The sequence below is a fragment of the Bubalus kerabau genome, chromosome 9 (genome assembly GCF_029407905.1).
Source record: "Bubalus kerabau isolate K-KA32 ecotype Philippines breed swamp buffalo chromosome 9, PCC_UOA_SB_1v2, whole genome shotgun sequence".
Classification (NCBI taxonomy): domain Eukaryota; kingdom Metazoa; phylum Chordata; class Mammalia; order Artiodactyla; family Bovidae; genus Bubalus; species Bubalus kerabau.
Genome location: NC_073632.1, coordinates 84,942,425 through 84,968,162, shown reverse-complemented (window position 1 = coordinate 84,968,162; position 25,738 = coordinate 84,942,425). Strand labels below are relative to the sequence as shown.

The 25,738-nt window shown below is 42.9% G+C and overlaps 1 protein-coding gene across 1 annotated transcript in view; it reads right to left on the bottom strand.

Annotated features, from left to right (window-relative positions):
* HECA (hdc homolog, cell cycle regulator) overlaps positions 1-25,738 on the bottom strand; it is a 45,222-nt gene that overhangs the window by 13,000 nt on the left and 6,484 nt on the right. The window contains exon 3 of the mRNA XM_055535768.1: positions 2,622-3,668. Coding sequence (XP_055391743.1) covers positions 2,622-3,668 — 1,047 coding nt within the window. The remainder of the gene's footprint in view (positions 1-2,621; positions 3,669-25,738) is intronic.

Below are 25,738 nucleotides of genomic sequence, written 5' to 3'. Positions count from 1 at the left end.
AAAAAAAAAAAAAAAAAAAAAGATCAGTCTAAGAGGTCCAACATCTGATTAACTGTTTTAGAGTTTAAAAAAAAAAAGAGGAAGAAAATGAAAATGGGAGTAAATCATCAAAGAAATAAATCAAAAGAAAATTTCCCCAAACTGAAGACTTTAGGTTTACAAAATCTTAAAGCTAAGAAAGCATCTTGCACAATGAATGGAAAAAGAGACTCATATCATGGTGAAACTTCAGAATACTAGAAAGAGAAAATCTAAAAACCTTTGGAGGATAGAAGGGAAGATAAAGGAACAGAAGTAAGAATGATATTAGATTTCTTAGTAGCAACATGGGAAGACAGAAGTCAGTGAAGAAAAGCCTTCAAAATTCCAAAGGGAAAATAATTATAACTTGGAAGACTATACCCAGCCAACTACCAATCAAGTGTGAAGACAGAATCAAGATACTATCAGACTTTCAACATCTCAAAACATTTATCCCCAAGCCTCCTTTCTCAGAAAGCTCCTAAAGGATGCTTCTCAACAAATAGGAAATTAACCAAGAATAAAAAAGAAAGCATGAGATCAAGGAAGCAGAAGATAAAAAACAGGAAAAGAGATGAAGGAATTTCCTAGGACACCTAAGTAGTACAGCTAGGTAGTATTTAAGTACACCAGGATGGACAGGAGCAGGAAGGTGAAAGTGTCCACGAAAAAAATTTCTAGAAAAAAATTCATAAAATGTGTGACAGGTATGTGGAAATGTTTTTGAAGGTGGTTTGTAGAGTTGCTGGAGAGTTAGAACTACCAACCAAAGCTTCAAAAAAGGTTAAGCAATTAACTCCGATAAAAACAAAAGGTGTCCTGGAACATATGACTCTCTATACAGGAAATATATCTATACTTGCTGGCTCAGGATTAAATATTTACATACTCATAATAGCAAAATCACTAAGGATTCAACTAAGAATTGTGATATATTCAACGAAGAATTTTGATGCATTATCCTGAGAGAAAGGGGAAGATACAAGAAAGCATAAATCATCATCCACCTTAAAAGTAAATCAATACTGTATTTCCCTGGTGGGTAGCAGTAAAGAATCCACCTGCCAATACAGGAGACATAGGTTTGATCCCTGGTCCAGGAAGACCCCACATACTGCAGAGCAACTAAGCCTGTGAGCCCAACTACTGAGCCTGTGCTCTAGAGTTCAGAGCTGAAACCACTGAGCCCAAATGTCGTAACTACTGAAGCCCTCGCGCCCTGAGCCCAGGCTCCACATTAAGAGAAGCCACCACAAGAAGCCCGCACATGGCAACTACAGACTAGCCCCCGCTCACAGCAACTAGAGAAAAGCCTGTGCAGCAACAAAGACCCAACACAGCCAAAAATTTTTTTTCTTAATTTTTAAAGGTAAATCAATAGGTAATACCTAAAATTGGAGAATGAAGTTCGCGGTTTTAAAATTATGATGGTAAAAATCTGAAGTTAGTTAAGATTTGAGAGTGTCTCTGAGAAGTGAGAAAGCAGGGGCTGCTAGGAAGAAGTTAAGTGGGGATATATCCTTCTTACTATAGGCTTTCTCAGCACAGTTTTAAAGTTATAAACAGCTTATATGTCATATATCCTATATTTATATAAATTCAATAGTTTTACATGAATTGACAGAGTTCTCTGTCAACTGACCAACCCCATCATTCATTTTTTGGCTGAAATGTCCCAGTCTCTGTATGTTATCCACAGCACTAATAAGCTCCCCACCTCTTACTCTCGCATGTGTGTGCTTAGTCGCTCAGTCGTCTCCAACTTTTTGTGACCCCATGTACTGCAGCCTGCCAGGCTCCTCTGTCTACAGGAATTCTCCAGGCAAGAATACTGGAGTGGGTTGCCATGGCCTCCTCCAGGTGATCATCCCAACCCAGGGATCAAACCCAGGTCTTCAGCATTGCAGGCAGATTCTTTACCTTCTGAGCCAACAAGGAAGCCCAAGAATACTGGAGTGGGTAGCCTATCCCTCCTCCAGGGGATCTTCCCGACCTCAGGAATCAAACCAGGGTCTCCTGCATTGCAGGCAGGTTCTTTACCAGCTGAGCTACCAGGGAAGCCATCCCTCACTACCAGAATAATATCTGATTTTTCCTGCAATCAAGAAAGTCTCGCCTTTCACAAATTTTAAGATTAATTCAACTAATCTAAAAACTCACTGTCTCTGACCCCTCCTTTTCCTTCACTGTGTTATGTTTACAAAGATCAAAGAGAATATACTATAGCTTGCTGAGTATATTAACACAGATTTCAAAGGCAACTATTTTATAGCAAGTAAAACATTTTTATGCAATTCCTTCTCTTTCTTCCCAATTACTAAACACTACACATCCGAATCCTCTCTTCAAATTAGAGCAAGACAAAAACATAAAATTACCCACCAGGACCACTGTATACTTAGTATAGTGTGACATCAGAGTGAAGGCTATCACCTCCACCACCTCAATGGGCAGAGCTGAAATATTCAAATGTTAGCTAGCTCCTGACTAGAACAAAAACACACCAGCAGTTAAAATGAAGCCCGAACACAGCCATCCCTTCTCATTGGCTTTTCATTTCTCACACACAGAAAACCGGCAAGGTGAGTGAACACCTGTACCTTGAAGGTGACAGGGAACATCGTATTCGATCTCATCGTGTCTCGAGGGGCTTAAGAACAGAGTTCCGTCCACCAGCGGGAACTGCTCGAACACCGGGAGCGCCCGGTGGCACAGGGCGCAGTTCACCACGTTCCTGTGGCTGGCGCTCAGGGCTGCCAGGATGAACTTGCGCAGGTCCTCGCCCTGGCCCATCTGGGCATCGTCCTCCATCCGCACGTGGAAAGTGTTCAGCTTGTGCCGGGGGATGTGAGTCAGGAGCTCGGACAGGTCCAGGCGCCGGAGGAACTGCACGGGCGCATCGAAGTGGCCCCCCCTATGAACCGACAACCCCGCCGGACTGTAGTCAAAGTGGGCATTTCGGAACACGTGGCCCCCAGCCAGGGCCTTTTTGTGAGGCTCCAGGTGGATGGCGTTCTTGAGGAACTCCCCGAGGTACCTGGAGGAGCGGGGGCCGCTGAAGTGGGCGGGGGAGAGGATGGAGTAGCCGGTGGGCGGGGACTGGCCTGGGGAGCCGCAGGGCGAGCGCGCCCCGTAGACTGCCGCGCCGGCCCCGGCGCCGCCCTTCTCCTGCGAGTTCTGCCGGTCCATGGAGTGCCGGCGGGGCAGGTCGTGGCTCAAGCCTTTCTGGGGCTTGGAGGGCGGCCGGCACTTCTTGGCCTCCTCCACAGCCTCGCCGGGGGGCCTCCCGGTGTTCTTCTCTGACCCCGACTTCTTCTTCTTCTCATCCTGCATCCGCTTTACCTGGTACCAGTCCGTGTCCTTCTTCAGGTGGCCCTGGCCGCAGCGGCAGGAGCAGAAGCGGAAGGCCAGGTCGTAGCCCTTCTTGGTCCACATGTTCTGGCGGCACTGCTTCTCGTTCCAGCTCCGGGCCCGGCCGATGCAGTTGAACTGGACCAGGATGCTGCTCTCCCACTCGTAGAAGCACTGCAGGTGCATCCAGGTGCTGTGCGGGCAGTGCTCATTGTTGCACACCACCTTCTGGTAGTCGTCTTTCTCCAGGTCCACCGGCCTCCCGAAGCTGCAGATCAGCGGCGTCGCACAAGGGGCTTTTGGGGAGAAGCACAGAGAGAGAGAGAGATTCAGCTGGCGCACTGTGCGATTCCAGCCGACACCAAGAGTGAGATCAAAGCTCATTCACCATCCCGCCTGAGCCCATTCACGCCAAAGGTACAGCACGTTTCTGGTGTGGAAATTCCCACTACTGGAATAACACCAGACCGGGTTAGAAAACGTTCACCGCTTTCTTTTGGTGGGATGTTGTGCCAAGGAAATTTATTCTGTGATATTTGTTATCAGCTGAAAAAACCATTAAGCTTCAAAAAGCCCAAATCCCTCACAGTGCAATTAGCTGTGCATCAGTACTTGCAACAGTGTAGTATGAGGTCTTCCTGAGACATGAGTGTAATGGCAGGCAGTTTCAGGTTTTTTTTTTTTTTTTAATGAATCACTCTGCTGAACTAGAAAATATGATGCAGCTAGGGAACCAACAAGAGGGCTTCCCTGGTGGCTCAACCGTAAAGAATCTGCCCGCCAAGCAGGAGATGTGGGTTCCACCCCTAGATCGGGAAGATCCCCTGGAGGAGGACATGGCAACCCACTCCAGTATTCTTGCCTGGAAAATCCCATGGAAGAGGAGCCTGGTGGGCTATAGTTCATGAAGTCCCGAACAGTTGGACACAACTTAGCAACTAAATAACAAGAACAACTGAACCAACAAGTTCAGATGGTAACTCCAAAAGGGCTCTCAAACCCTTTCTCATAGGATTGGGTAATCCTGAATACCATGGAGAAAAGAAAACAGACTTGCCTCATCCCCAGCACTCTAGAATGGTCTGATACCTAATGGCAGGATGTTTGATTAAACCAATTGTTAGTCTACAAAGAATTACACTGCCAGTTCATGAGGGAAAAAAAAAAAATTCTCCTTAAGCTATGAGGACAGCAAGCAGGAACACCAAGGTATCTCTACCCATAGGGTGTACAAAAGGCCAAGCAGGTTCCCAGAAGGGAGGTAAAACTTGGTAACACAGAGTAGACCCCATTTCTTAAGAAGTAAGTAAGATTTGTGAACATCTGGAAGCTATGCAATTTCCCTAAACCTTCCCAGCATCCCCGCTGCCCACCGATGACAAGTACGACATGCCACCAAACGAAGCAATGCCAATGATGGGGCCCACAAAGCTGATGGCCCTCTATGGTACAATCATCCCCTTCAGTGTGGGACTCCAGGAACTCGGCAAAATGGCCCAAACTGACTAATCTACCTCTGTGATTACCATGGCCTCCCCATCTACCTCCTGGGAGTCACAACACTTCATCTTCACTTGTTCAAACCCCAAGTGCCCAGTGTAGCAATTGGCAGCATGAACTCTGCAGCCTGACTGCCTGGGTGAGAACTCCAGCAGTACCATCGATGAGCTGTGTGCTCGCGGACAGGTTACTACTTCTCTTTGTGTCAGCTTCCTCTGTATAAAATGCAGGTGTCAACTGAATGGACCTTATATGGTTCTTAAAAGGATGAAATACATGGATACACAGGTGGTGCTTAGAGCAGAGCCTGGCATGCAGTAAATCACCTCCACTTCCTCCCATTCTTCAAGGCCCACCTCTAGACACCAGGACTCCCCTCTTCCCTTGCATCCTGATCTCCCCACTCCCAGGAAGGTTCTGATCTGAACCTTAATCTGAGTCCACACTGGTCTCATCAGGTGATGACTTAGGTGAGGATGGCTATTACACTTATCTGATTTCCTGGCACCACTGGGCTCAGGTCTTGCACACATCCAGTGTTGCATAAAGGCTCACTAAAAAGACACTGGCACATGAAACCCACACATGATAAGCAGAGCAGAAGGATAAGAGAAGGCTGTGATCCTAGCATAGAGACTAGGGTAGGGAAGCACACTGAAAAGAAGAGTTGTGTGTACACTGGGTAAATTAGCTGTAGTCACCTAGGCTCCAGGTGACATTTTAAAACACAGTGTTTTAAAATGTTAATTAGTCAATTAAACAAAGTTCAGTGGCTTTTATTGTCAATCCTGCAGAAACAGCTTTGAAGGGAATGGCTCTGAAATGTACCGGCAAAAACCTAAATGATACTAACCCAGGACTAAGGAAATCAAATTTAAGAATGACCCAGGAGTATCTCTGCATTCACAATATCCAAAACTTTAAATTTTAAATGTTGAGATGGACTTGATTTTTCTTTTAAAAATATTTTTCACATTAAAGAAAGGTAGACTAAAAGGGGAAAAATTATTCTTACATCTTTTTAAGTTCCAAATGCATATCATTCAACCAATCCTGAGCACTTCCTACATATCATGTCTTTGGACTTGGAAAGATTGGCAAGCCATGGTAAGAGCTCTAAAGACGTTCATGCCTGGACCACATGCACAGAGGAGGGAACACAGCTCCACGTCCCTGTCCCTCTAACACCGTCTGTCTTCATCACAGCCATTCCCACCTGTTTCTTCAGGTGGGGACTCCACAACAAAGTGTCTCCACTCCAACCTGCCAGCTCGGCTGGTTCACATGGTAGCCACTTTGATGTGGCCTTATGGTTAGACCTCAAAAACATATATAAAGCCAAGTGTATGCATGCTAAGACGCTTCAGTCATGTCCAACTCTCTGCAACCCTATGGACTGCAGCCCACTAGGCTTCTCTGTCCATGGGATTCTCTGGACAAGAATACTGGAGTGGGGTTGCCATTTCCTTCTCCAGGAGATCTTCCCGACCCAGGGATCAAACCCAGGTATCCTGTGTGTCTTGCATTAGCAGGCAGGTTCTTTACCACTAGCGCCACCTGGGAAGTGCTAAATATAGCATTAACATGCATGCCTGCATGCGAAGATATAAAGCCAGGACTTGTTTAACACCAAACATACGCAAGAGACACCTCGCCCTGTTACATACCTCCAGCCTTAGGGCGAGGCTCTGGGGAACAGGGTGAGGAATAGGGGAACCTTGGGAAAGGGCCTCTGACAAAGCTTTTATGTCTACACAGCCTTCTTTTTCTTCCCCCCTTTTCATTTTCTTACACAGGCTTCTAGTGAAGCCATGGAGGCCTTGCCTTTCTGCTCAAAGACACGATTTCCTTCAGGATTTGTTTGGAAAGGCAGCTGGGAAGAATGAAGGGTGTGTGAGCGCCAGTTCCACCACTGACTAGTTGTTTGACTTGGAGTAGTTTCCTCATCTATAAAGTAAGGATACAAATGCTTGCGCTCACTCACCTCAAATACAGGTGGAAGCGCTTCGTGACTGTCAAGTTCCATAAAAACGCTTCTAAATTTAGTGCTCCCCCACTAAATGCAAGCTGCTCTAAGGCATTGAGAAAGTAAGTCAATAAATGAATAACGTCATGCCTTTTTTTCAGTTTCCTAAGTTTTGCAATTTACTGAAACATATAGCAAACGTTCTTTTAACTGTAAAAAACAGCACTAGCGGCATTCAAATATCACACCTGTGACAAAACTCGCCACATTATAGAATGTATTTCATTATTTCCTGAAACCTACTTCTAAATTTAGAAAATTCTTAGCTATTAAGAATAGTAGTCCCACAAAGGTATAAATGAGGGTAAGTGAGGAGAAGGGAACCCTCACTTCAGTGAGGGCCTCTGTTACGCACAACCCTCGGGACTTTAGTCTGAGCTGTGTTGCCTGACTAACAAGCAAAATGAGAAAAGGTTCCTTCATATGAAGACAGTATGGTTTTAAAAAACGTATAGGAACTCTCCAGTACATGTTTTTACGGCCTCACCATCAAATATCTCACACTCAGTTTCTATTTCTCCCTGCCCAAGTGAAAATAATCAGGGCTCACCTCATTCTGCTCCCTGATAGCTCAGTTGGTAAAGAATCCGCTTGCAATGCAGGAGACCCCAGTTCGATTCCTGGGTCAGGTAGATCCCCTGGAGAAGGGATAGACTACCCACTCTAGTATTCTTGGGCTTCCCTTGTGGCTCAGCTGGTAAAGAATCAGCCTGCAACCAACGCAGGAGACCTGGGTTCGAAGATCCCCTAGAGAAGGGAAAGGCTACCCACTCCAGTATTCTGGCCTGGAGTCAGACACGACTGAGAGACTTTCACTTCTACTTTCACCTCATTCTGGGCAAAAATCTCAAGTCGTTTCCAGTCTGGACAATAAGATAAGGAGGCTGACATCACTTGGGCAACATCAGTCCCTCTCCATCTCATCCTGTATCCTTCCTCCCACCTCAGGCCTTGGTGTCCCCCTCCCAAACCCACCGCCGGCACCTAAAGAAAGGGAAGGATCTGACAGCAGCCATCTACACTGGCTGCCCAACCAACCCAAAGCTCTTGATGATAAACTCGTTCGCGCTGACAGGAAGCCCCAAACCAGACACTGCTGTTTTCAGCTTCTTAACTGTGAAATTAACTGTTCTCACAGCTCTTAAAATAATTTCAAGCATCACAGGCAGGTGGGGAGTTTGGCAGGGTAGAGAGGCTTCTGAAGTCATGTGAGGCTTTCTAGATAAAGCCTAAGATAGGGACTCGGTCACATTCATCCTTGCAAACCCACTACGGTGAAAACTGTGTCATGTGTCTAATCAATGTCTCGTGGAAGGCAACTAGGGCCCAGTCAGATTTAGGAGTCTGCAGTGATGGAGTGCTGGAGGAGGGAGGGCGGGGGAAGGTGGCCCCCAGGGAGCTCAGCCCCCTGTCTAGCAGTCTCCACAAGCCTTTGAGACTCAGCCAGGAGCCCCTCTCAGGCAGCACCTGGCCCTCACACTCACTTCCTCAAACTTACCACGATCTATTCCACCCTCCTTCAGCATCCAGGTACCAAATACAAACTTTAAGGTTTCTGAACAACTGTCTTGTGATACAGCTCTGTTCCATACAGTAATTCCTCTTAGGGGGAGCAAACCCTCTTGTCTGAAGAGCAAGTTCCCCTGGGGGGACGACTGTTCTGACCTGAGGCTGCTCATCTATCTCCAAGCTTCCTGAGGGGCCGGAGCATGGTGATTGAGGATACGGACTCTGGAGCCAGCCAACCAGCCTGGACTGACTTGCAGCTCTAAACTTAGCAGTTTTAAGACCTCTGACTAGTCACTTCAACCTCCCTGGGCTTCTTTCTTCTCACCTGTAAAATGGCAGCAACAAGAGTGAGCACCTACCTCAAAGGGTTGCCGTGAATATCAAAGGAGTTATTAAGGCAGTTTGAATGGTGCCCGGCCCATAATGAGCACCATTTAAATACACACAATTATTATTAAAAGCCCTATCACTTTATATTACTTGATGTAGTAACAAAAGGCCTGCATTTAGAGCAAAGCTACAACCAGGAAGTGACCATCCTCCTTTCTCCATCTGTAAGTAAGTACAAAAAATACGTGCTTTCCCCCTACAAACAAAGCAGGGCAGCATGCATAAAATAAGTCATTAAATATGTACTGACAAGTTTTAAAGAAGCAGAAGGAAAATTCTGTTCTCCTAGCCCCTTAAAGATCTTCTACTCAGTGTCAGCCAAGTACCTTGCTATATGTAGTTTTCAACCTAAAAAGATCTTTTCCAAGCCTGGGTAACAGGGATTCACAAAAAGCATGGCTGCCTTTGATTCATGAGATGTGTTCCTAAAGAACTTACATAATTCAAGACTGATTATCTCACAGTCTGCGGGAGGAGTATGGGGAATGCATCCTCAGAACGCATAAATCTGCAGCTGAGACGCTGTGCTGTGTTTTTGCTTTACTGCTGCTTTTTAATATCAGAATTATCTCTAATATTTCTCAGTTGTACCTCATAAATTGATAGCATGGCATAGCATAGTGTTTTATCCTATTTGTGTTCCAAAGTTACAGATTTTCAGGATGTTTTCCAGCATGAGTATTATTAGCACAACTTGGATATTCTGAATGCTGTAATAAAGGCTTGAGTTATAAGCTAATTTGAAAATAATAACACAAATGTCACTTAAATCCAGGATATGATGAAGGATATCTGTAAGCAACAAGAGTTCACATAATATTGCCAAGGGTTAGAAGGTATTTCTCTTAAAAAGAAAAGGATGTGACTTTGGGTAACAAAGCATTTTTATAATGCAGTTGACCTGCTGGCTTTGAAAATATGAGATAGCCTGATGCATGATTTGCGGGAATGTGCCTGCCGAAATTTTGCACATAACGTGAAACTTTTATTATTATTTACGTGTCGTTAGTTGAAATTTGCATAATTCAATTTGCATACAATGGGATCATGTGATACTAGGAAATAAATCAGCAGACTGCCTTTTCTCCTGCCTGGAGATTTAGATCTTGAGGGCACTGAATCCCAGAGAACTACACAGCACCCTGGCATTTCATGTACTGCATGCACTCACTCTGAAGACTGGTCCATGAGCTCTCAGAACCAAACCACAATATCACAGGATGCAGACAGAACTCCAGGTTAAGTACATGTGTATGTACTCGTGTGTCTGAATGTGTGCACATATATAACAACAGAGAGACTGCCCAGCTATTAAACCATCCCACTGTTGAGACTCCAGAAAAGACTTCATGTTATCCTCCAGTACTATAATGCAATTTTAAAGCATTTCCTTGCTTCCCTGAAACACTAAAGAACCTGATTCTGATTATCCCTGTCAATGGCCTTCCCTTTGCATGCACGAATATTCCAAATACAGCCATAATCAAAACTCCAAAATATTTTTATATGTGATTGCCATTTACCACCTAAGTTATAAGTACAGTGTCCCGAAAATGTTGGCTTACTTCTCTCTTGGTGCATCCAGAATGGTGCCTGAAGACCAAAGGCCACAGTGGAGTTGGGCCCTCCCCTTGCCTCTGGATTCCCAAAGGCCTCAGCTGAAAAGACAAATGGCTTCACCTCCCCCCAGTCTGTCCAACGGGTAAAACATTTAGCTGTGTGACCAACTGGCAACAGGGGTCATCTGCAGACAAGGCACCTGTCAGAAAATACACCCACAACTCACTGCTGTTCAATACTGTCCAAACATTCTACTGAGAGAAACAATTTTTAGGAAAGATGTCATAGATGATGTCCACACTCTTCTAGATCTGGGCTCCAGTGGGGTGGTCTAGCCCGCAGTGTCTTATTAAACCAGTACAGGGATTCTTGTTATGAAGTGTAAATGCCTTTTAGATGCATCGTGCCCTCTCTGGGTCATTCAGGTCTCCATTCCAGCCCTGTTCACGAACTTATTCATATGCCAGGACCCTGGAGGCATCTGAGTGTGTCAGCCTTGTACCAGGTAAAAGCTATCTCTTAGTAAAGCCAGGTGTCACAGGGCTGGTTACCTGGACCACACTGTTTTATTCCCTGGACAGGCTGCTTTTAATGGTGCATACACATGCATGCTCAGTTGCTCAGTCGTGTCCAACTCTTTGTGACCCCATGGACTCTAGCCCGCCATGCTCCTCTGTCCATGGGATTCTCCAGGCAAGAATACTGCAGTGGGTTGCCATGCCTTCCTCCAAGGGATCTTCCTGACCCAGGGATTCGAACCCGTGTCTCTTACAGTATGAAGGTATTACATGCATTGGCAGGTGAATTCTCTACCACTAGTGCCAGCTGGGAAGCCCCTTAATGATGTGAGCAGGCCTAACAAATTTGTTTTATTTATGAAAGGATATTGTCATGGACATTGCTCAGTATAACATTTTGTAAGTCACTGGTTTTGTTTTGCTTTGTTTTTCTATCCAATGGACCCTGGAGTGCAGACCTCTGCTTCTGTTTGCCTCTTCCCTCCCTGTACTAGAAATCTGAAAGCCACATTTGTGACCCACCTCTTGCAATGCCCCAAGATACCCATTATTTTTCCTAACAGTATCATCCCTATTACTAATATTCTCACTTATTTATTATTTCTTATAGTATTACATGTATTTTTGAAAGCCAGTTTATTTGTAGAAGGAGGAGGCTATAAATGATCAAAACAAAAATCCATTCCCCACCTTTTCCCATAAATTTCAAACCAGCTTCGCCTAATTTGTATCAAACTGTGGACTTTGGGGTGGGGGGCAGATGCTCTCCTCCCTCCTCATTTTCCAAAGTCAGCCAGAAAAGGATGCAAACTGAGAGGAGAGGCCAGTGCTGACCCACAGAGCCCAGGGGCCCCACAAACACAGCCCCTTTGGGAAGGGCTGTCCCCTCTACCTGCCCGTGCCCCACCCCTGAGGAGCGGCTGCGGCATAAGCACTGAGTCCTGGAGCCACTGTGCTCACCAGCTCCACACTCTCACTCCTTCCCCTGGGCTCAGCCCCTTCAGCTTCCCACTCTTCTGTTCATACCCAGCCATCCACCTGTTCCCAACCAGCCTGGTGTCTCTCAGACACATCCCAGGCTGACTCCTGCTGCTCAGAGCTCTGCCAGCCAATCCAGCCCCTCCAGCCTCCTTGTCCCGCCTGGACCAGGCAGGTGCCTCCTCCGTCACCTGCTCCCAGCCTCACCGGTGAAGTTGAGACATGGTGAAGTAGGCTCTGGCGCCTGCCAACTCCACCCCACCTTGTCTTCTTCTGGGAAGAGGAGATCCTGTCTGCAGGGCTCTAACCCACAAAGCCTAGACTCTGTCATCCCCTGTGAGCCCAGTCTTGTCTCCACTCAGCTCTCCCCAACAGCAGCCTCTTTACTTCCCCTTCTTCCCACTCTTCCCTCACCTAGCAAACCCAGGAATTCATTTCTGACAAATAGGCAAAGGACAGTCCCATGTCCACTGCAGAGATTAGCTCTAAGGGGAGAGGCAGACAAAAGAGCAATGAATAGCGAAATGGCAAGAATTACAGATGTGGCCACACAATCTGAACCTGCCGCGAGGTTACACCGCCACTGACAGCTACAAGAGTCCAACCAACTTCACCTTCTAGGGATGAACGTGTTAGTTGCTCAGTTGTGTTTGGCTCTTTGTGATCCTATGGAGAGGGTAGCCGTTCCCTTCTCCAAGGGATACTCCCCATCCAGGGATCGAACCCGGGTCTCCTGCATTGCAGGCAGGTTCTTTACCATCTGAGCCCCTACAGGATAACAAGTGAAAAAAAATGCCAATGTAAAACCTAACAGCAAGAATAGCAGATTACTATAGCCATCGAGCCTTTATTAATGGCATTAGCAATTATAATGACAACTTGTTTTAATAATAAAAGTCATGTCCATTGGTATACTAATTATAGATATATGTATTCACATATAAGAATATAAGAAAAAAACAAGTTTATAACATGCCAACTGAAATAACGCACACAGTCATACATAGGTGTACATGAGTGTATCTCTGAATAACCAGATATCACCCTAACAGTGTAATTTCATACACATGCATGTTTACACGCATACACACCTACTCTAGATGCAATATTACTTCCACAGTGAACAACAACAAAAGACCCTCGCTTTTGCTAACCAAGTTCTTCAACAGTTAAATTTTAGCCTCAAGATCCACTGTAAACCCCAGACTTTTTGGCAATTACAATTGCCAGTAAACAACTATTAGCTTTATAGGCTGCTCCTTCTCGTGTCACTCTTTGAATATTGCCAGCCTAGCATTAGCCTTGGCAGGGATCTGTCAACAGCTTTTGGAATTCTGACCACATTCTCCAAGATATTAATCTTCCCTTGCCTTCCTGCCTGGCATCAATGCAAATTCAGTGAGCATCTTCTCCTTGCAGTGACATGGGGTTTTGAGGCTTGCAGGTCCAGTAGGTTTGCTTCATCTTTTTTTACAGACACTGGAGCAGAAAAGAATGATGAAGAATATAGAAAAATATACACAAGTAAGTATCTGAAACCAGGATATACTGATAACACTCTGTGCACTGATGTGATGTCTTCAGCAGTTCCACTTTCCTCCTCTGCTCCTGGGATGAATCAGGGAATGTCAATACAGTACATAACAACCCTGAATTTCTGCCATCCTCAAGACTGATCGCAAAGACAGTAAAAGTTTATTAATCATATGAAAATATTAGGGATTTGAGGCCAGATTTGTTTTCCAGATTTTTTTTTTAATAAGCATGTCCAGATATGTAGATGTAACACCGGTTTATTATGTAACACCGGTTTATTAGGTCTGACACACTAAAGTTTTGGAATCTTTACTATAAAGAAATTAAATACTGGATAACATGAGCACTTGATTACAGGTCTCTAGAGATCTGGACATTTGCAAAACAGTACAATAGTTACATTCTATATTCTCAAAGTGCTGTAAAAACTCAAACTATACAAGCAAACTTTACACAGGAAATATTTCAAACTAATCTGGTCTCTGAATGAGGTAGTTTTCTTAGCAGATTTATTATACTTAATTAATTAAATAAAGAGCTTTCAAATTTTCCAGAATACTAATAAACACTCATTTGGGCAAATGTATGGCTTCTATTAATAGTTATCATTTAATAAAGACCCTGTTCTAAGGGACAAAATAAACACACCAGGGTTTGTCTCAGGGTTAAACCCTTAATACAAAAGAAAAACACACAAAGTCTCTGAAAATCAGCTAATTACAAGTCAATTCAATAACACTTCTGAACACCTTTGTGCGCCCAGTGCAGAGCTTCATATAGGGGTTGAAAATGATGAATAAATTTGTTAGCCACACTTTCCTGTGACTTTGAGTATTTTATACTTTTTTTGTTGAAAACTAGACACTTTTAATAACAGTGCCAACTCTGAAAATCAGAGTGGTAACTCTGAAAATCAGATTTTCCCTCCTTCCAGTATGCTGCTGCTGTTGTTACTGCTGTTTGCTTGTTTAGTGACTAATTCTGTAAGGTCTCTATTTTTCCATCACATGTAGCCACCGAAGTTTCTGCTCAGTTAGTTTGGTGGTCAGCTAATAACTGGACAGAGACTTCCTTAAACGCCCTGAACAGTAAGTGTCCCACCCTTTGCCAAGGGGCTGTGTGTGTGTTGGGTAAGCCTTCAGTGCTTCAACAATTTACAACCTTACTGGCCTTTACTTTTGGCTTTTTTGGAGTCTTCAGATCAGCCAGAAGCAACAATGAGGGGCTCTTCAAGTCTTCCCTGGGCATGCTCTGAGCCCTGCCCACATGCACGGTCTTCTAGAGCAGCGGTCCCCAACTTCTTTGGCACCAGGGATGGGTTTCATGGAAGACAAATTTTCCATAGACCAGGGATTGGGGGGGATGGTTTCAGGATGGTTCAAGTACATTATATTTATTGTGCACATTATTTCTATTATTACTGCATCAACTCCACCTCAGATCATCAGGCATTAGATCCTGGAGGCTAGGGACCCCTGCTCTAGAGCACCAGGAATGTGTCAGAGCTTCTCAAAATCCCTTATGGACTTCCCACTTTCAAGACATTCTTCTTAAGTGTTTTGACCCATTTCTTGTTTGCTCTGGCTGCTGGCTAGTATCATAATTACAATGACAAACAACTGCTGCTGAGTGTGTTCAGCAGACATCGTAAGAGGGCTTCTAACACTGGGTAACCTCTGAGCCAGCTCAAATAAAGACCAGCCCTGTGAATGAGGTTTTACCAGGCAGCTTCCAGACACGTCAAACGGCAGTAGTTCTCTGGGACTAGAGTTTTGGAGGAAGCTTCAAATCTGTTCTTCCTCCTCCAGTGACTACTAGGCTGCTTGTTTTAAAGCTACTATGACTATTACAGGGCTTCCCTCGGGGCTGAGCTGGTAAAGAACCCACCAGCAATGTGGGAGACCTGGGTTCGATCCCTGGGTTGGGAAGATCCCCTGGAGAAGTGAACAGCTACCCACTCCAGTATTCTGGCCTGGAGAATTCCATGGACTGTATAGTCTATGGGGTCGCAAAGAGTCAGACACTACTTTCACAATGCATACTACTATATATAAAATAGATAAACAACAAGGCCCTACTGTACAGCACAGGAAATTATATTCAACATCTTATAACAACCAAAGGAAAAGAATCTGAAAAGCATACATATACATATATATATATATATATGCATGCATAAAACTAAATCACTTTGCTGTACACCAGAAACACAACACTGTAAATCAACCCTACTTCAAACACACACACACACACACACACACATATATATATAAATTTTTTTTTAAAAACCAAGCTACCATGGAGCCAGGGAGAGGGAACGGGAATAGACAAGTTAAGAGAAAACAAAATTCATTGTTCCTACTGTGACTCAGTCATTTCCCTTGAATAAAAACTCCGAGGATTAAAGCAAGTCTTTTGTTAATTTCTAGAATTCTGAAAAGTTGATTTTGATCATTTTTTCCGGTGTTCACATTGTTTTTAAGGAGAGGCAGATATCCAGGGGTCCTTCTATCATTCCAGAAGTAGTTCTTAATATAAATTTAAGTTTAAAGACATATTTTGTTATAGAAAAATGACAAGATGATAAAAATAGAAAAAAAATGTAAAATTTCTGACCATGATCTTTTAAATGACTATGGCTATCAAGTTACTATGATATTTGGATTCTGTTTAAATACATCAAAATGACAAGATTTACAATAAACTGAAGACTGTACCCTCTGCATTTAAACTTAAACAAAAAAGAAAAAAACAGGGTGAAACAGTATTAAGTAAAAGGGACTTTGCTTTCTCAAATTCCTTTAGGGGATATGCAAGCAAAAAAAGTATTTTTCAAGTATTTTGTCAACTTGTTTTAATTAGTATAAAAGCTATAGTAACGCTCACTTAAGTATATCTGTCTTAAAGAAGTTTTATCAACACCCTCAAATCAGCCTTTTGAAAATTACAGTGATGACATCACACATGCATTCAGGAATCTCAGAAACTCCCAGCCCAAAGCCCCGCATCCCTCGGCTACACTCAAAGAGCGCCACAACCAGGTCCAGGACTGGATCTCCCACCTGGTCACCCACGAGACCCATGTCACCAGCCCTCCCTGTGGGGCAGTACCGAGCACAGATCAGAGGAGAAAGAGACTGGTGCCCACACCACACCTCAGACTCACCAGGGGGTTAAAAATCATTTCTTGACTAATTGGTGAGTATTTTCTCAAGTGAAAACTAAAAAAGTTTTTAAGTAAATTTTCTCAACTATCTCGAGACCCTTCTCTACTAAAACTTTTTAAAAGATACTAAGTCCTGTAACTAAGGGAAACATACTTTCAAAGTATTTTGTCAACTTGTTTTAATTAGTACGGGAGCTATAGTAAAGTTCACTTAAGCATATCTGTCTTAACCTCTGATTTAGTTTATCCTCTCTGATGTTATTTTAGTGTGTGAGACTGTTCCAAAGAGGGTAGCAAGTTGAGTACATGGAGATTAAATTCAGTTAAACATGTTTTCATGCTTTGAATAGGATTTAAACACAAGACTTTTACTCAAACAAACCACTCTACCCAAATAAACATGGAAGCCTCATATTTCCCCCACCAACCAAAACAACAACAACAACAATGTGCTCCTCAACTATATTTAACAACTAGGGTTTTCAACGTTGTCTCAATAGATTCAGTTTATTCTCCTAGACTCACTCTTTCTTAGGTTCAGTTAAAATGCATAAGCCTACCTAGTCTGAAGTTAAAACTAAATAGAAAGCTACAGACTTCTATTTTACCCATTTTTAAATTTCCATTCAGGTTCAAAAACCCTGATACGTAAGAAATCTGTGTCAATAATGACTTTAAAGTAGAAAACTCACAGTTTTGTTATCTACCAGAGATCATGTCAAGACCTACAAGGACACAGATCCCAAATACGTCTGCTTTAGGCTGAATATCAGGATGAAGATAATGGCTTCATAATTTTCCCAGAAAGTTTCTTAAAAATACCAAAATTTCACACAATACAAATAAGACAATCCCTTGGTTCAGATTCTACAAACACATCCTAAGCCCACAAGAGGATCCTTTACTGCTCTGCCCAAGGTCATTCAGCTAGCAAGGCACCCTCCCTCTTCCATACCCACTCATACTGCACAGAGATCAATAAAGAGCACAGAGCCAGCTTATAAGGAGAGGCAGTGACCAATAATTATGTGTAACAAGATATAGTAAGCAGTTCTAGAATTTGAAATAGTGCCTCATTAAAAATTATCGAACTACTTACTATGATCTGGTTACACAAGTTTATTTAGAGTGGCCAATGCCCACATCAATCCAGAATTATTTAAAAACTAGGTCTACAGAAAGTCAAGTTAAAGAAACAAGTGCTTAAACCCAATTACAATATAAAGATTTCCTGACCCCAATCTTTACACTCCTTAAAAACAAAGAAAGAGAGTGAGGTAAATCTACTCGAGCTAACAGAAAAAAAAAAAAAAAAAAAGGCTTACTTGTCAACGAGAATAAAGCAACTTTTCTTGGAAAGAACATAAAGATTTGGCATTGTATCGGTAGACACTATGGAATGGGGAAGCAGAAAGAGCACTGGCGTTGAGAAGCAGAATCTCAACCTGATTTGCCTGAACCCTGCTTGGGTCAACATGCCAACAATCCCCAAGAAGATTTTCAGGCTACTATTGTCATTAAATCAATAAATCCCCAGCACAACGGGGCTAAATTCATTTCCCTACTGTATCCACACTCCAAGCTAAATCAAATCCTTACACTCCTTTGTTTTCCATATTCCTTTCCTATCCTGCTGAACTCCCTGAAAAATATACTCTCAGTTCCCTTGCCTTCCCTTCAAAATAAACCTGGGGAAAAGCATTATAGCATTCCCTTCCACCCCCGCAGTCACTTTGCTGTGAGCTAGGGAGAGAAGACAAAGCTTTGGCCTGGGGGGCCACACTACTTGGCCTATTTCTGAAATGCTGCATCAGCAACCAACAAGCAAGTTATAGAATCTGTTGTAACAAGGAAAGACTTGTCAAAGCAGAGGGTGTGTCTAAGCCTTATACATACCTCAGTGAAAATGAAAACTAGACTCAAAAATAAATCTTGTCTATGTCCAAACTCAGTAGTTCACCACATACACAACTCAATAAAGCTGCTATAATATGACTTATTTTCAGAAGAGTATGCCATAAAATTTCCTACTGCAAAGGAAGCTCAAAGTTTTTACCCCACTGATATATTAAACCAAAGATGTCAGATGTCATTATATTAATAACTAAACAATCCTTCCTTTCCCAGTTACTAACTTTTGTGGAATACAAAATATAATTTTATAGTATGATTATTTTCAAAGGCTCAAAACTATTCATTTCTAAACTAGAGGGGAAATATACCATTTATAAAAGAGCAAAAACATGTAGAAATTTCTCTTTTGTCATAAAAGAATTTTTCCAGTTAAATACAACTTTATTAAAATATACAAACATATACAAATGTATATATGATTGTACTCCATATAAATTCTAATCAGTATTTCCAAATCTGTCAAGAGAAAAAATTTCAAATTAATTCTTCAAAAACTTTTCCAAGTCATCTTTAGATCACACACTTCATGGAACATTAAAAAATAAATTATGAAGAAAACTGATACAAAGTCAAAATTTCAAATCTGAATACCTCAAAGAGAAGGCTTGCTTTAATCAACCAAATCCCAAGAAAAACAATGACTTAAAAAAACGCATCCATACATTTATATAAACACACCGACACAGATACATACCAAGTGTCATATGCCTGTAGAAGTCATCTTGTTAAAATCCATAATACAATTTGGCACATTCACAATTCTTTAATCTTATTTAAGATGTAAAAGCTGAAAGGGAGGTAAGGAGACAACCCAAAGTGTTATGACCTGCAGAATGAAATGGCAACCCACTCCAGTAATCTTGCCTGGAGAATCCCATGGATAGAGGAGCCTGGCAGGCTGTAGTCCATAGGGTCACACAGAGTCGGACACGACTGACTGAAGCAACTTAGCATGCATGCACACAGTGTTATGAAAGTATCCCAAATGCTTTTACAACACAAACTCCTACTCCACAGAACCCCAGAGGCTGGTAAAGAGCAGGGAGCACAAAGGCCTGAAGTGAGTGGACACAAACTTAAGAAGGCATGATTACAGACACAGGCACAACAGTGCAAATCATGCAGTACAACAGGCCAAAAGCAAGGCTCTGCTGATCAAATGGTTAAAACCACAGCACAGTTTGTGGTTATAATGAAATCTGGAGACAGATGATTCACAGATCACAAAGAAACAATCCACAAGTCAGCTCTACTCAGGCTGGGTGAAAGCACCCGCCGCATGGCTTCAGCCTCCACAGGCCTTCCCCTCAGTGGGTCAGAAACCCTAGAGGAGTCCACTCAAGGAGGGCACTCAATGAGACCAGCAGGCAAACATGGCAGATTCCTTGGGAAAACCCACACAGCAAGAGCTACCAGACCTGAACCTGTAGAGAAATGAAAGGCTCTCCCAGGGAAGTAGAATCAGCATTTTGGAAGAGCAACATGCACTGCAAGCTGTGGGGCAAAGCCCAGGTTGGCCCCGGGTTCTTCCAACAAATCAGAGCATGCATTCAGCTCTAGGGGAAGCAGACACACAACCGCATGACAAATAGAAAACCAAAACACCAACTAGAAAACACCCAAAACCCCAACGCATGACACAACCATGGGCTTTTTCAAACAGCAATACAGTTTTTTGCAAGGAGTTAGTCATACACAGTATCATCTTATCCTGCTTTCCACAGATAAGAATAGTCGGCCTCAGAAAGCTCCATCAGCCTTGCAAAATGGCAAACCTCAAGCTAGGACCTGGGTTTCTCAAATCTCACACTCTTTAAAAAAGCAGTGAGTTTGGGAATCTCCTGCAAGTCACAGACATTTGAGAAGCACAGGGCAGACTGGATCAGCGTGATGAACACGGCACAAATAAACTCTTGGTCCAGGTGAGTTCTGTGCTCTCACTTTCTTAACACAGAAATGTAATTTCAATGCAAGTGCCAGAATGAAAAAAGTGAGAACTTTCCTATAATTCAGCATTTAAGTTTATGATCACAGGAAATTTACAGGGAACTTAGCCATAAGCGGCCTCAGTTTGTAGCAGAGGTGATAAGTAAATAGTAAGCTTTTATCTACAAGTTTCAAAGTCCTTGGAACTGGCTGGAATAAAAACTGCAGGGGACTTCAAGAATGTGCAGGAAACAACAGGTGTTGAGCATGGGAGCTCAGCTCCCATGGACAGGAGTGATCAGGGAGGAGGTGAAGGAGGGTAACAGGAACTATAACCAATTCTGTGAAACAAAGCCTTGCAAATTAAATACAAACAGAACCTCAGGAACCTCACAAACAGAAGGAAACAGAACCTCACAAACCTAACAGTGTTACTATGCGCTGACAACCAAATGAATTCAGTCACTACCCTGACACCAGGCCCGAACTGCTTTTCCTACAAGTAATTTTACAGACAACCTTCCCCACTCTCTCTTGTCTTTCTCTTGAGTTTCTATCTCTTTGTGGATTTTCTGGGATCACTCAGTTCAGTTCAGTTGCTCAGTCATGTCCGACTCTTTGCGACCCCATGAATCGCAGCACGCCAGGCCTCCCTGTCCATCACCAACTCCCGGAGTTCAACCAGACTCACGTCCATGGAGTCGGTGATGCCATCCAGCCATCTCACCCTCTGTCATCCCCTTTTCCTCCTGCCCCCTATCCCTCCCAGCATCAGAGTCTTTTCTGGGATCGTACAAATCTATAACATTTCTAACCAGCCAGGATGCTTCAAACAAGGTAAGAAGATAAACAATAAGCCAGGAGAAATGTATGTCAAAAAGTATCCTGAATATACAAAGACCTTGTGCAGATCAAAGCCGATTAGTTAAATGGACAAAAAACACAAACAGGAAAAAACACAAATGAACAGTATACACATAAAGACATTCACTCAGCTGGCAATTCAACAAATGGAAATGAACATTACAATGGGATGTGATTTTTCACCTATCTGATTGGCATAGGTGAAAGTGGTTATCAAACTCCCAGTGAAGGAGTATGGCAAATGGAGCACTCCATGCAGCGCCAGAGTTAGTGGAAAGAGGGAAACCCTTTCTGGACAGCAGTTTGGCAACATGCATCAAAGCCTTGAAAATCACATGCCTGGTGATCAGTGATCTCACTTCTAGAACTTCGGCCTAAAGAAGATAATCGCATCCTCGCTATGAACTGTGATCCATTAAGAACTGGAAGTGTCCATACAGATGTCCTGTTTCCGCCATCCCAAGACCAGGAAGTCCTTCTATCATGAGCAGGATCAAATTAACATGAGTGTACAATGTGTAAGCTAAGTGCTTCCTTGGTCAAGTGTTTTCTTGTTTCACAAATTTAATTTCAGTTCAAGTACCAGAAAGATAAGCATGAAGTCTTTTAAAAGTAATTTAAATGGCCTTATTGCTTTCTTGGGATTCCCTGGTGGCTCAGCGGTAAAGAATCTGCCTGCAATGCAGGAGGCCCGAGTTCGATCCCTGGATCGGCAAGATCCCCTGGAGACGAGAATGGCTACCCACTCCAGTATTTTTGCCTAGGAAACCCCATAGACAGAGGAGCCTAGCAGGCTAGAGTCCATGGGGTCTAAAAGAGTTGAACACAACTTAGTGACTAAACAACAATAACAATGATTGCTTCCCCTAATGTTTTTATACTAAATTTAAGCCCTCTACTTAAAAACTTGTTCATTATTCATACACAGGTTTGCATATCAGTCAAAACAGACCCAGTATCATGTAAGATCTGACTGCAACATCAGGGTCCAGCACATCTCTCCAACACCAGTGTGCCTTTTCTGCAAAAAGAGAGGGAGGCCATTTCTGGAGCTTAGTGTCCCTGTCCTCCAATGCAGACTGCAGACAGCAGGGGGGTCCCACCTGGCTCCCAGTCAGAGCTCCATAAGGGAGTGATCATTGTTCCTGTTGCTGGCAATAACTGCTCCTGCTTTCTATGGGTTCCAGGGGTTCTACAGCCCCAACATAACTACCATCCAGGCATTTTACCTAATTTGCTACTGAACCACAACACATCATCAGCATTTGTAAAACTAAATGCACAATACATATCATTATAGGATTAACAATACTCCAACTTGTAAGCACTGCCCAGTAAGAACAGATCTGAGGAGGTGAAGTGGAAGAATTCTCCAAGTTGCTCTGTGTATCAGAGATGCTCGTTTCTGCCTCCACCACAGAAAAAACGCTTCCTATTTTCCAACGCCAGGCTCTCTCGTGGCCTCTGGCAGCACTGCGTCTGTTCGTAACAACCATCACCAAGCATCCCAGGTTCAGCCTCTCAGATTACAGACTGCACCTGCTGCCAATCAAAAATAGCCAGACCCTGATTCCCTCCATTGCCCATTCCCTCCATTTCTGTCCAGGCACTGAGGTCTGTCAGGCATTACAAGTAATGTGTCACTTTAATAAATTCTACAGTTCAACTAAATACTATATTGAGGTAATTGTCACATTCAGGAGTGCTCATTTAGAAACCTAAAATAGTCTGTGATTTAGTTTCAATACTAGTGTCAAAAGACTCCTGAGATGCTTTTATGATTTAAAGGGACATGATCTAAAGTATCAAACCTATACTAACCCCCGGGAGAAACATCCATTTGAAATTTGATGAGTATATCTTCTTTACTTATAGGAGCAAGTTGATATCTTCCTAACTTTTGCCTAATTTACCCTCTCAGTTTATAAAGGCATATGCCTTAAGGCCATCTATTTCTAATAAATTTCCAATAAAATGAAAAACAGAAATCCAGAATTATAGCACTACCTTTTGTAACTGCTATTATGGGGGTGATACTGAACTTCAACAAGTTTTGAAGGGGTTCAGAATCTGCCACTCTGGCCTAAAAATTTTTTTAAGCTGAAGGCATTTGAGTTCCTGAAATCTCTGCCTAAAAACAGAGCTTCTCAAAAAAACTCAATTGTCATAAATCCCCTTTCAAAAGCAACCTGAGAAGACTGACTTTTACCATCAGAAATAAGTTTCCACACCACACCTAAACACACACTATCACAAAATGATCATCACCCATGTATTCTTTTAGGGCCCATTGAGCGCTTCAAAAATTCATTTTTTTTCCTACAGGCACCCTTTCTCCCTCTCCCCTACTCTTACTAAGAAGCCACTTGCTTTCCTAGAAGAACCCTTCTCCCCTCCCCATCTCTTATTAAGATAGTATATAAGACACAAAGTCTAACCACACCTTTGAGTCACAGTTTTGTCTGTGAGTAAATCTGTCTTTTCTCTTGCTACTCTGTCAGTTTAATTTGCAAGCCCCAAAATCATGAACCTAAGAGGGGAGAAGAAAAGTTTTTCCTCCTTGACAATGTAAATCCGTGAAGTCTCAATATACTGCACTATGTGTACATATGAGAACCATGCAAACGTTCTTATTATTCTAAACACTGATATGATTAACATTTAACACTTCCTTTTTAAGTTCTTCACTTTTCTTTAAACTTCCTCTTAATATCTTTCTTGTTTCTAACTTTAGAATGCTTTCAAGTACTATCCTGCTAAGTATAATTTAGCAGAAATAATTTGTTTTTCTATCCACTTCTGATAAATCAGAACATACAATTAAGAATTAGAAATGCTACTTATTTTTTGCCACTTTACAAAAACCTCTCAAGTACAATTGAGCTAAAGCATCCTGTTGATTAAATAAAGCAAGCTACTATTTCACCAACCACTGAGAAATGGAAGCTTTCTGAAATACACAGACTTAAAAACACAGTCACTTTGTATAAAATAATGACATCTCCCTCACCAGACTTTATTGTTTTAAAACTGATTCGATGAGGATAAAAAATAAAATGACAAATATAATTAGTCCAACCCAGCACAAAGATAAGACATTTCTATCAAGATGTGAAAAATAAAGCATAGCGACAACCCCTCCATCCAGAGGAAGCCCTTCGGCTCATACGGTGCCCAGCCCTCCCTTGGCGTCAGGTTCTCTGAAGTTCACCTCAATTAGCTGACCTCCCATGGCTGAAAGAGCATCAGGGTGCTGGTGCCCACAATTAAGAGACTTCTCCTTGGAGCTGTAACACTTTCATCTTGCTGTGCAGAAAAGCAGTGTGTGCTGTGTGCCCACTACTTAAATAAAAAATCACAATCAACGGTCAGTGGCAGGCTGGACCACCAAACCATGATTAGCTGTAATAAAAGAAAGACTGCCGAAAGATACCCATCATGTTAAAATAAACAACTTTACAAGCTTGCCAATCGATGATCATTCTCCTTTGCAGGCTCAACCAATCATGTCTTTGCTTATAAACCTCAGGGATGGTTCTGTACCGGTGACAAAGCACCCAGACTTGACTGTCTGGACCCATTTCCTTTCCACCACCGAACCTCACACCAGCCACGAACTACTGCAGCAGCAACCAGAACTCAAGGCTCTTGCCCACCTCCCCCAGCCACCCTCAAAACATCCTTCCTCTGCTTTCAGAGCTAACTGCTTCTTTTCCTGCAAGACTCAGCTCAAAGGTCCCCCTCTTGCAGGAAACAAATCCTTTCTTGTACTAGGCACCTACGATCATTACCCCTGACGTGTACATGTCTCTCTCCCAGTTTCCATGAGCCATGCAGATTCTGATGTCTCCATGTATAATTCAATGTTACACTTCCAGTCATAGAAAACAGCAGGCACAAAATAAATGTTTAGTAAATGCATGAGTGCACAGATGAACAAAATAGTGAATGAGCAAACAAACACAGGAGCTAATGAATGAACTTTCAAGCTGCTTCCTGGAGAGAGGAAAGGGTCTTTAATTAATAATATTAAGCCCCAGCTGATCCCCAAAGAACACCCGGAGCGCCTCACCTCCTCTGAATTACTCTTTACTTCTATGTGCTCAGTTCATTTGCCCATGTCCTCAGACACGAGCCCCAGCTTTAATCCAATACGTGACCCCCTCACAAGTTCCTGCTCCTTATTCCACAGCTGCCTTTGTGTAGTACATGCAATAACCTACTCTCATTCATTTCTGTAAGGACTCCCAACTAAGCCATACGCCCCCAGGGCCTGATTCTTTTGTCCTTGTAATCCCAGAGCCTAACACAGTGCCCTGACAGAGCTCCTAGCAGGCGCTCAATACATACTAGATGGGTAAACGAATGAATGAAGAAAGGAAGAGGAAACCATTTTCACAGTTTGCTTTTTACTTTTTTCTTTTGGCTAAATCCTCTGATTTTTCCAGGTAAACTATGGAAAAAGAAAGATGATGAGGG